Source organism: Pleurodeles waltl, chromosome 3_1 (genome assembly GCF_031143425.1).
Source record: "Pleurodeles waltl isolate 20211129_DDA chromosome 3_1, aPleWal1.hap1.20221129, whole genome shotgun sequence".
Lineage (NCBI taxonomy): Eukaryota > Metazoa > Chordata > Amphibia > Caudata > Salamandridae > Pleurodeles > Pleurodeles waltl.
In genome coordinates this window covers 416,264,753-416,277,477 of record NC_090440.1, presented here as the reverse complement: position 1 = coordinate 416,277,477, position 12,725 = coordinate 416,264,753, and the positions used below count along the sequence as shown (strand labels likewise).

General features: G+C 42.9%; 1 protein-coding gene across 4 annotated transcripts in view; it reads left to right on the top strand.

Annotated features, from left to right (window-relative positions):
* ZNF710 (zinc finger protein 710) overlaps window positions 1–12,725 on the top strand; it is a 153,575-nt gene that overhangs the window by 90,574 nt on the left and 50,276 nt on the right. For all 4 annotated transcript variants that reach the window (XM_069222672.1, XM_069222670.1, XM_069222671.1 and 1 more), the window contains one exon: window positions 10,970–12,430. In XM_069222672.1, coding sequence (XP_069078773.1) covers window positions 11,000–12,430 — 1,431 coding nt within the window. In that variant the 5' untranslated portion in view covers window positions 10,970–10,999. The remainder of the gene's footprint in view (window positions 1–10,969; window positions 12,431–12,725) is intronic.

Sequence of the window (12,725 nt, the reverse complement as noted above, 5' to 3'; positions counted from 1 at the left end):
AAGCATGACTGCACAAGGCAGCTATGCTTTAATGCAGCCACTTTCTACCTCTTCCAATTACAGATTTTTTTAAATTGTCCCTTGATTTGGGTGAATTAACCTTTTGGCATATTGCTAGATCACCTACATTTATTCAAGATTTTCTCACTTCAATAGACCGATTTATTATATATGATCTTTGTGTGCAGAACAGGATGGTAGCACACCCTATAGGGAAAGCAGCAGACTTTGAGGGTGATGCAGGCTGGTAAAGGAAGCCAGCAAAGCAGTAGAGGTGCGCTCTTCTAATATCTGGCAAGTGAAATTAACATCTCTGCTGGGCGACGTAACACGTGAAACGGCGACTTTGTCACTCCAGAGACAAAGAAATGCAGGACTCCTGCTACACTCCTGCAACTAGGAAGATCATCCTCACCCAAATCTGTCACGCTCCCTGACCTGATCTTTAAGAAGGTCGAGAACCCTGTTCTTCAAGCAACACCTTATCCTCGTGTAACCCTGTGGATGATGGGCCCCATGTGGTCACCTCCCTCACCACCATCTCTATACTCTTCTCCTCCACCCCTATCTGTGCAGTGCTTCTTGTTGGTTTGTGTCTAGATATCTCCCCTTTCACTGTACGTTTCTCTCTCTCTCTCGCTCCCCCGCTCTCCTCCACTCTCTTCAACAGGATTTGTCAGCATAACGTGGGGCCTTTGGAAATTTGTTGCAATGATTGTATAACATACTCATATGAAGTTATTATATTAGTTATCATATGAGTTTTCTTTTAAGAGTTTCATCGCCATTTATATCAGGATGCCTATCTTCTGTATCTAGTGACTGGTAGAAATCCCTTTCACGTGGTGAGAGACAACCCAATATGTTTTTCACGGAGTCCCACGTCCATATCCACCTTGCATTAATGTTACCTCTATCGAGGTTTTTTTGTCCTTGCTCTAGCAGCTATATCCTCCTCAATTCATCCTTCCACAGCTCATAGGTGGCCTTCCTCCTGGCTTACTGTTAGGAATACTGAACAAAAAGTATTTTATCTGATCCCTGACCTCCGAGTTCCCCTTTCTTCTGTCAGCCTTTTACTGTGCCTATCAAGTCTTCCCCTCTCTTTCTCTCTCTCTCTCTGTTTCATAAAGAGGACTTGTCTCTTAGTTCCACAGGCTGTGTAGTTTTCTACTGTATGCATACAGTTTGCTATTCTAGCTCATTCCTGGCTTACCCCCTCTCTCCTTCTTTTCATTGTGCCCTTCTTTGTCTGTTCTCCCTTTCATCCATTTTCTCATTCCTTCTTTTCCCCGTTTACCAGAATTGACACATTTTATTCTTCTATTTTCTCTTGTTCACCGCGTTCTCAGTATTGCAGTTACTTTTGTCTTCCTCCCACCTCTCCTTTCACTTGCTGTTTTGCATTTTTTAATGTGTCCCTCCCACACAACACTTTCTTTCTGCTGCTCTGTGCTCCCACAACATCACGCATTACCCCACCCCTTTGTCTCTTTTCTTCAGTACCATCTTCTCCATCCTCCCTCATACTTGCCTTTCTTTTTTAATTATCCCTTCCCCAATATTACTTTAGCCTTATTAGTCACCTAGATATCCTCCCTTTTTTAGATATGGCTTGAATGAATGAATGAAACACTACTTTTAAATCGCAAACAGATGCTTCCAAGAAGCGTCATCGTCGTCTAACCACCACCCAGTCCTGGCTAAAGGGAATGTCTACAAATCTTTTTGAACCCGGAGCTCAGAATATGACTTCCTGATCTCCAGAGTCAAACTATTACACAATTTCGCCACCAGATTTGAGAAGGCCTGCCCCCCTGGTATAGCTTTGTATAGCCAGCTTTATGCTTGGAGTGACAAGAAGACCTTGATTGATGGAGCAAAGATCTCCCTTCGGGACACACTCTTGAGACTCCCTTTTTTGATGAACGGGTCTGAAAATGATCAGCAGAGCTTTAAAACTGACCCTCTTGTTCACTGATAGCAGTAAAGCTGTTTAAGTCTTGGTCTAATGGATTGTCTCTTTGGGGTACTGAAAAATAACCCAGGCAGCAGCATTTTGTACTACCTGGAGTTTGTTTAATAGTTTTGCAAAGAATCCTCAAAAATAAGTCATTAGTGTAGTCCAGTCAGGAAGTCATCCCAGCTTGCCCATTCAGTTTTCTAGCATGCAATTTTCTATGATGCTTGTGGAAAGTTCCACTTCCATGTAATATCCCATATCCTAGTGGTGCTTAAAGACAGCATTGCTGTCTCACCAGCCTAATTTAATAAAACATGAAGTGTAGATACAAGCATATATTCATACATAGATGGATTTTGGGTCAGCCTTCTTCATCCATTGATCTGTTAAGCTGTCATTCACATTTTGCTTCTGCCCACCACAGCATAGACTAATGGGTAAGCCCTTGTTAGTAGTTGGTTCTTTTTCACTGTGAGCAATGGTGTTGGCCTGATCACAAGTGCACATTCGCTTAAAAAGAAGTCCCTTTCAGTGCAGGGCTGGTGGGCCAATACTCAAGTTTGTTAATGCTTTTTTCATTTTATCGTCTTTTTAAAAAAAAACATTTTAGTCATCCTTCTGTGTTTAAATGCTACATTCAGATGGCAGTAATTCAAAGCCAATTAATGGTTACTTTCTGTATATATTTTATATTGCATTTAATATTCATTTTCTTGTGATGTGCATGAAAGCAAAGCTATCTGGTTTGCTAAAGATATCTTGCAAACTTTCAGAAAGTTGACCTAGGATTGCAGTCTAATCATTGATTGCCATTGGCCTTGTGGTTTGTAAGTCACACTTTCTGGCTTTCCATTTGCTGTCTTTTTTGCAGGTTCAGTTTGTCCCTCCTGTTGCCTAAATCTTGTTCTTATCTTGTCACATTTTCTGTGCATTCAAAGACTGAAGTCAAATGTCACGCACTGTCTTTCGGCGCTTATTTACTTTTCTTTCTCTGATTTCAAAGTGAGAGGATTTATGTGACAATCTTGCAGGATACTGGTGGTAGGAAAGAGTTTTTTTTCTAGCACTCCTAACATTTAAATTAACTGTGTAAGTATTTCAGAATATATCAGAATTATGAACGCACAAATAAAGGACATTCTTTGTTATTTCTTAGCAGAATAGGCACAGTCTACCTTGGGCACAGTTCTTAATTGCAGGGGCATAGAAAGCCTTGGGCACCATTCATGTATACAGTGCCACAACCACTGGCTGTGCTTCCTGCTTGGAACCGCTTAGTATGGATAGTCTGCATCCACACCCCTCAAGGCACGCAGATTGTTCTCCATAGCCTTTCTCTGATGATGCACACATTACAGTGGGTCAGCTGCTTCTGGTGCTCTTGAGAAAGTCACATCTCCTGCAGTGTTGCCAGGCTCCTCTATGCAGATAGGATGCCTTTTACTTGTTTCAGTGTAGAGGAACAGCTTCTTGATTTGAGCTAGAATTCAGATGATGTCCACTCACCTCTGAGAAGCTGGCTGTTAGGCAGAATTGAGCTCTGGTTGGACAGCAATCCTCTGAATGCTCTGCGGGGCACTCCCTTCCTTGGTGAAAGAGAACTTGGAACAGTGGTTCCCACATTTATAAGAAAAAGCAGACAGATGTGGATTCCCTAACTGCCTTTTCAGAACCAGTCTTGGGCTATTCCTCTTTTGATTATCCTTTCCAATCTGTTCCCCACACAAAGTCTTTGTGAAGAGGAGTAGCACTCATCAAAGTAGAGTACTCCCCACCATGGGGTACCCATAAGAGGCACACAGAGGTGTGAGCTTTCTGCGCCAGCCTGTAAAAGCCACACTGATCAGTGGTCAGGGAAGAGACAAAAGGCTAGAGTCAGCTAAAGGGATCATTTTCACCTTAACATCAGAGAATGCAGTCCCACCCTTCACCCCAGCATCTACCAAATGGCAGTGCTACAGAAAGACTAATCAGCAGTTCCTCCCAGCAAAAGGTCTCACTGAATTTCCAAAGGAGTCTTGTTTCACCTGACTCCACTTCATTGTCTTGGTCTCCTCCCTCCAACTTCAGGAGTTACTTACACTGTGGGAGAAAACAACCTCAACTCCATCTTTTGCGCAGGACAGTTAGGGACTTCCAAAATAGAACAAACAGTCTCCATTACTCTGGCACACCCTTACACACAATGCATGTACCACCCGGGCCAATAAACAAAAATCAACGAGTGGAATGCATTCCTAGGTGAACTCTCTGAAAGTCCCCAAGATGTTTTTAGCAAATCAGCCAGCTGCGCTGTCTGGTAGGCTGAGACCTAAAAATAGCGCAAACGTAAAAAAAAAAAAAAAAAGTGGTTAGCCTGTAAATGGGGCTATATTTTGAAGATCTGCTGAACTTTCAAACGTGGATGGAGTTTAAAAAGATGTTTAATATAACATACCATTCTAAAACTATGCTGATGACACAGACGCTGTAAGAAAAGAAACTGCAAATTACCCATCATTAGCATACTTAGTAGAATGTTCAGTTCAAGACTACTCATGCGTCCCTTATTAACAAGTGTATTTTTTGGGTTGATGAAGAGATAGCAGATACGGACGACTTTTCTCGACAGTCTAATCTACCCACAAACATACCCTCCTTTGATGCTAAACACTAGACTGCACTATTACTCTCGCTCAGCGTTCTTGGTCCAACAATCTTCTTAGGGAAGAAGCTTTGCAGGTTAACTCCTAGATCTGATTAATCGAGAATCTGATACCAGCAGCACTTACTGGTCTTAAAACCCAAACGTTATTCGTTCTGGAACTTTCAGCCAAGTTTACCCCGCCACAGATTTCATAGGGGTGGTGTTCTCTCCTGATGTTCTCACTTTTTGGGCAAGTAGCACAGCCCAAGCTTTAGCTCAAAATAAACCCACCACAGCTCTGTCCAACAGACAGTGAATGAGAAACTCTTCACTTTGTGAAGACTCTGGGTGCCCTCGAGAGAGCAAAGAACAATTCCAGCCAGTAGAGTTAGTTGAATACTGTTTTGTGGTGTTTGGGGACCCCTCTGAAGAAAACTACTACTTTCAGGCCTGCACCATCAGTGCTTCTGGATGGCTGGCACAATGGTGATTTGGCCACACAAAATCAGTTCCCCTCTTCCATGTCAACTGATGTGACTGTCTAATGTTATTTTAATAATATATTACCCCCTTCATCCCTATGAGGTAAACTGCCTCTTGTGTTACCATGAGTCAAGTTTCGGCTGGTGTAGGAAAGATGGAGTGTTACTGGGTGCGAAGGAGAGGCACGAAAGGAAAAAGACCATTGCTTGCAGTCAAACGTATCAGCAAACGTGCAGTCATCCATATAAAGGTTGATGGCGAAAGCGGAAACAAAACTGCCCGAAGGAGGGACAAACGTAAAGCATTTACCAATTATAACAAAGGATTTTTGAAAGGCAAGCCCATGAACGAGTGATAGTGATGGGCGCGTGCGGTGGGCTATGCATTACAGCACGTCAGAGCTCTTGCCCACTCGACCTAAAAAGGTATTCTTGGCAAACCAGTAACCCTTCTTTCCAGAGTTCATTTTCTCCCCAATAGTCTACAGTATATAAATAAGGTTTTGCAGATTGCAGTGAACCCTTGGTGAGTCTGTGGTGGTAAAATAGGTAGAAACAGCAAATTGTAAGAAGGACAGCGTCAACCTGCATTTGACGGGTTTCATATGCTGTGGTTAACCAAAATAACATTAGCGCAACCATTGCCACTGCCTGCTGTCCAGTAAACATTGTAGCCAAGAAGGAGACCACACACCGCTCAATACTTCCATTCACTGTACCGCTAGATCCGCCATGTTGTGCATCCGCTCGGTCCGGCTGCGAGAAATGCTTATCACTATTGTATTACTGATTATCAATTAATGAAGCAATGAAACAAGAAAGTCACAGGAGATTATTAAATGCCTCGCGTGAGCTGTAGAACATGTGCTGTCAATCGCCAGGGAGGAATAGTTGCTTCTGAATGAACTTGGGAAAAGTCTTTTATTCATATGGATTGTATTGTGAGCCACACAAAAAATGGAACACCATTCTCCTTCCTAGTCTTCTGTGTGCTTGGATTAATGGTGGAGGTGCACAGAAATCTTTTGAATCCCAATATTTTACAGAGTTCTAAAATGTAAACAAGGCTGCAACTACTAAAAGGGAAGGCAGGTTTCTGTTCAACAAAACCCCACTGAACTCAAGAGATCCCTTTGATATGGTAGGAATTGCTAAATATTTCCAGCAGGGATGTTCGGAAACCTATGCTGCCAAAATCAAATTGCTTCATATTTTTGTATAGTTTCTTGACCTTTTTAAAATGTAGTTACCTTATCCGTGTGTCCCCAGCTAAAATGCTGATCACCTCCAACATACAAGAAGCTGTGTCACCGTTCGTGTTTCGGAGCTTATCGCCCCTAACAGAACGTTTTGAAACCATGTTTAGAGGGGAGGTTGGGAGTACGAGCGTCATAGCCTACTCATTGAATATTTATGAGCTGGTGTGCAGGCAACAGCCACGGGCTGTCCCTGAAGTCTCGTGGAATTTGAAACACACTTGAGTCCTGTTAAAAAGTGCAAGCCTTTTGACCAGGTCTGCGATGCTTTAAAAGCATTTCAGCCATGCTCATAAGTGCTGTTAAAGTGCAGTGCCACTTTAAAATGTCTACACGGTCCCCAACAGCATGTGTCAATGCTGATGTATCCAGGCTGTTTATAAATGCACTGTTTCTCGGAAGCGGGGTCGGGGCGGGACCAGAGGCACGCAGAGCACATATAGCAGCTCGCTCGCCTGCTTTGAAAGATTGGCAGTACAGGTGCTCCATAGCTCATCACTATATATTGTCAAACGTTGACAAATCCAGTAGTTTCTGTAGTTAATATACAGTAATAAACTGAAACCTACAAAATCGTGATTGTGCTGAGAATGTCGGTTCCATATTACCGAAACTACACAATAGAGTGTTATGGAGTGTACATGCGTAAAGGAGAGCCTTAGTACCTAGCAATAATCTTGCCACTTCATGGAGTTGGTCTCCCTCATCGAAAACAATCTGTAAGAAGAATTGTATTATGCACTTGAAATTGCGCACATGTTCAATAAATCTAGGTCTGTGTCTACAGAGAGAGGAGTAGCCACAAGCATAGGCAATGGAGGGATATCACGCTACCTCACACTTGTTTTTGCTGACAGATTTTCTGTCGCATACATGCACTGACTCGATTGGATCAATCTAAAAACCATCCCGTTGATCTAAAGAGAAAATAATCCTTGTGCTTTAGAAAACTCTCATCCACCAGGCGTACTCCTTGGTAGCATGCTTCATCATAGAATTCCTTCCTGTTCCGTTGTGGAAGGGGGCGTGCTACAACCTGAGAGATGCATGGGAGCATTTTGTTAGACAAGTAACAAGGTAGTGATTAGGGTTAGGGTTGCTCTTTAAAAATGCCAGTCTGTTAGCCCTCAAGCTTTAATCTGGGCGCCAGCTGGCATGATTAAAAACAGGAAAAGTTAGGAAGTCCCTGGGGCTGTCGTTACCTCTGCTTCCTCTTAGGGTCAACATGTTTCTACCACTTATGTTCCCAAATGCTCGTGGCTTTCATCACCACTGATTATACTACCACAATCAATATCTATTGCATAATGCTGACATAACTGGTGACTTTATCATACATACGTCAAGCACACCTAAATCACCTACTTGGTGTACACAAATGGGTCTATATTAAGCACTGAGTAGTGCTCCATTGGTACACCGAGGAGAGACGTGCCAGTTGTCACACAGACTCCAAGGTCCTTGCCTGGCCTGCTCGGAGGGAGGTTTTTTAGGCGAATTCTTTTCCATTAAAGTGCTCTCGTGCATCTCGCAGGTTGTTGTACGCCCCGTTCTGCAATGGAAAGGCAGGGAACTCTATGATGAAACATCCACTAAGGAGTATCCCTGGTGGGTGAGAGTTCTTTAAAGCAAAAGGATTATTTTCTCCTTCATTCGACCAGAGGATTCTTCTATTGATCAGTCGAGTTGGGCTCTATAGTTTGTGGAAAGTTCTGTGTCAGAGAAGGGTTACCACCTCTTCACTTCCCTTAATTTGTTTATATATGCATGCAATGGACAAATGACTCACTAGGAACGTCTCCTGTGTTTGCAGTACACACCTAACAGTCCGTTTAAAAGATAAGGGGACTGGGCATAAGGGGTTCCCACCTTAAATTGCAGCTTAAAAGAAACAAGGGTATTGGGAACCAGTCACCCAGAATTAGTGCTAGGTTTGGCTCTCTCTCACTCTAATGCTGGCCAATCGAAATGTAGCTCTCTGAAGGGAAGATAGAGCTTGTGTGTCAAGTAAGACAATGTCAGTGAAGAATAGCATTGCTCTGCAAAAACTAGTAAAATATTTTTTTATGACAAGCAGTATTATTATACTGCTGGATATCATGTATTCATCAGCTAATGAAAACTTAGTTCATTTTCTAATACAATTTGAAAGAATGTTGTGCTTTGTTATTGGCTCTAGTTTCAGTCTCGATAGTGAGTTGGCATTTAATAACGGGTACTTAAACATATTAAGTAGGGAATCAGAAGGAGATAACATCAGTTTGCATATGAGAGGATGAGGGCCCCTACCTTACATGAAATCACACAGTGGTACAAGGCTCCACAATGGAAGCACTAATTCCCATTCACTTGACGTGCTTTGCCACTTGCACCCTAGACTCCACCTGCAGTAGATTCTAAGTAGTGGTGCTAAAGTGTTGCTATGCCAAAACTCGGTATGTACTGTGTCCTCGGTGATCTGTGCCTTATTTTGAGTTGGTGGTTCGAGTAACCATATGCCTCCATAATACTAAGAAACAATATTTCTAGTCACAGGTCTTCGTTTCGAAAACTGTTTCCTTTGTGTAAATTTTGATGTGTTTGTGTAATGCTTTGTAAACTTGGTCGAGTTCCATAGTATAAAATGACAATAAGCAGTTATTCTCTTCATTTTTAGCACTGCCCATTCCTTTTTAGATTTTTTGTGGCATTGGTCTCCGGCCTTGCCACCTCACCTTTTACTTTTTGTCCCTAGTTCTATGTTCTACTTTTCAGGGCTCCGCTCTCCCTCTCCCCTGCTTTTCCTCATTTTAGAATATTCCATCTCCTCTCCTTCATTAAATTTACTGACTTGCACCATTTACACATCGCACACTACCTTTTACAAGAGAGGTCTCGTCTACCTCCTCTCCCTATCAACTTCACTACATTTATTTGCAGGCTGTCCCACCTCCAGGTCCCTTTTGTCGTTACATTCTTCCTAAAGACAGCTTCGGCTGTGTGTCGCAGGTAGCTTTGCATGCAGTGCCATAGAGTGGGCTTTGGGACTGCCCATTGCTCATGATTGTGTGCCTTTTTGTCTATCTATGTTCCCAGCTCCTTATTTGATGTCTTTTCGGGCTTTTGTCCCTTCTCTGGTGTTTGAATCACTCCTGGAGCATTGCTTAGTAGTAGTAGTAGTAGTACCAGTAGTAGTAGTAGTGTAGTTAATTAGAACCATAAATGTATACAATTGAGCAATCATAAAATCTTACATTCATCAACAGGACTAAAAAATTGCTAAATTAGACACGCACATTCAGCAATCATGAAGTCTTACTCTCATCTGAAGCCTAAAAAATAGAGAGATTAAACAATATAGGATCAGAGAGCCAAGCCTGTTTCAACTGGGTTAAACACAATAGATCATACAGAAAGTGCATAGTGCAAGGATGGAAGGCAAAGCATGCAATAATTGCAACCAACAACTACCCTGGGTTAGTAGGGCCATATGGCCTACTCCAAAAAACATAAATGAGACTGAAGCTACACAGCCCAAAATGGTTGGGATAGAAGACAGTATACCTCGATCCCTTCCCCTAGCAGCCCGCCCATAGCAACAATCATAAAATCTTACTTTCATTTACAGAACTAAAAATTACTAAATTTGTCATGCACGTTCAGGAGCACTGCTTATTTACCTCACTTTTGATTGTCTTGGTTGGAAGCATCTGTACTTAACCTTGCCCTCTGCTCACACAGTGCACTTGTGCTCTTTCCCTTACCTCGCCCCTTTTCATCATCCCACCCTATATCCTCCTGCTTTTTTCCTTTTATATGACACTTTTTGAGTGTGCACCAAATTGCTTTGCCTCTTTCCCTAAGCTTCCCTTCTGTATAGCTACCACCTCCAGTCTTAGGTTCACTTTGGGAGCACTTTCCTACTACTGCTCTTCACAGTTTGATTACATAAAGGATATTTTATGTCATGGTAATATTTTTCTCATACTAATAAACATGTGTTGTTACGTATGTTTGGGTATTGGCCTTAGTGGACCTTTTTGAGATGTTTGACAGATAATTTTCGTCTCTATCAGGAATTGTGGAGTGATTGTCAGTAGCAAGATATTTCTGCTACAATATAAAAAATGGAATGAGTCTCGCATTTGCTAGAGTTAGGGTTATTAGCGTTGTAAAATCCTAACCGGACTTTTTTTGCCACATAAATTAAAAACAAAAACAAAAAAAAAACGAGTGTGACCGTGCTGTGTAGGAAATAAAAAAGAGAAAGTAGTCCAGATGCCAGGCTGAAGACATGGAGCCTCTCATATGTTTTCAGTAGTTGGCCGGTGTGGTCGAGAAGGGCTAAACCCCAGTAAAGGCATGACATACGCATGCCTTTCACTAATAAAATCAAGTGAAGGCAAAAGGCAAGCCCACGAACCAATGAAAGTGACAGGCGTGACATGGGTGTGGTTAAAAGCCCAAAGAGAGATTACAACAGGGACGGAGTGCTTGCGCGCTCGACCCCAAAAATCTATTGAAAGTGAGTTTCACGTGAATGTGTTATGTGGTAATTGTACCCAAGTTCACATGAATATATTGGGTTGCTCTGGTAATTGTTTTTTGTTTAAGTCTTTATTAGTGTAGCGGCTAACCTTTTTTTTTCCTCTTATTTCTACAGAAATGCTAAATTAGCCAGGTGGTATGAGAGATGGATCGCTTCACCGACTTCGGAACACAGACTGATGCTGTGGTGGTACTGTCCTTGGCTCAGGCAGCAGTCCTGGGCCTGGTGTCGGAAAATGAGCTTCTTGGTGCCACAATTAGTCCTAGTGGTTTTTTCCCATCCTCTGGGAATGAGCTACTGGACAGCGGACCTATTGAAGCAGAGCAACCAGAGGGTGGAACTTATCCAGAGACTGGGTTCCGGGTCGCTGCAGAACCACAGGAAGAAGAGGCACTGGAGGCAGAAAAACACACCAGGAGGAAAAAGAGACCCCCTGTAAGGCTTGTGCCTAAAATTAAATATGAAAAAGCTGAAGACGAAGGAATGGATCACTTGTACCAGGTGACTACCCTTTCATCACGTAAGAATGAAACTGAGAGTAACCCTCTGAAAGGCCAAGAGGAGAAAAACACTGTTCAAACCAGGAGCGTGAAAATGATTGACCTAAGTACGTTCCGCCGGCGACCACGACGTATCCGGAACTCATGCCAGCAAAATGATATAGCTACAGGGGCTTATGCTCGTGATCGCCAGGACATTGCACAAGATGGCTACTCTGAGTCAACAATGGATGCAGTCCCTGAAGGCACAGAGTCAGACGGTATGAAGGAGGAGTGTGATGTGGACCACAATTCGTTAACAGAGACAAATGATCATGTGCCCACATTGCCTGGAGAAAACGGGCAAAATTATGTTTGGCAAGAGTCCTCCAATGAGCCTGATTTCGACATGACTGATTCTAGCCTGGAACGTAACAAAAAAGCTCAACTGGACCGCCTTGACATTAATGTCCAGATTGATGATTCCTATTTGGTGGAAACTGGTGACCGGCAGAAACGGTGGCAATGCCGCATGTGTGAGAAATCTTACACCTCAAAGTACAACTTGGTGACCCACATCCTTGGCCACAGTGGCATCAAACCCCACTCCTGTCCACATTGCAACAAACTCTTCAAACAGCCAAGTCACCTGCAGACACATCTTTTAACTCATCAAGGCACACGACCACACAAGTGTGAAGTGTGTGGTAAGGCGTTCACTCAGACGAGCCACCTGAAGAGGCATATGTTACTGCACACTGATGTCAAGCCATATAGTTGCCGCTTTTGCGGTCGTGGCTTCGCCTACCCCAGTGAACTGAAAGCTCATGAAGTGAAGCACGAGAACGGGCGCTGCCATGTGTGTGTTGAGTGTGGTTTGGACTTTGCCACACTCACACAGTTGAAGCGTCACATATCCTCGCACCAGGGTCCCACATTGTATGAATGCCTAGAATGTAACAAAACATTCCACTACCGCAGCCAATTGCAGAATCACATGTTGAAGCATCAGAATGTACGGCCATTTGTCTGCACTGAATGTGGCATGGAGTTCAGCCAGATCCACCATCTTAAGCAGCACTTGCTCACGCACAAGGTAGGGTTGTTCCACTCACCTTGAAAACCCAGTTGTGCCTTAATCTGTGATGTACAAACTAACACTTCATGGAGGGAGGGCTGATGCATCTTGGGTGTTGGAAGGGGGTGGGCTGCAAGCATTGTCCTCAAACCCTGGTATTGTCTGTTTGTAGATCCAAACAGTGCATTTAAAGGTATATTTAATTGTGTTATTTTATTAAACCAAGGTAGGTCTCACACACCCTTCCTGAGAGTGATGGATATTAGCTTTGTCTCTAAATACATTTTTATAAATGTGTCAAAGTGCATTTTCA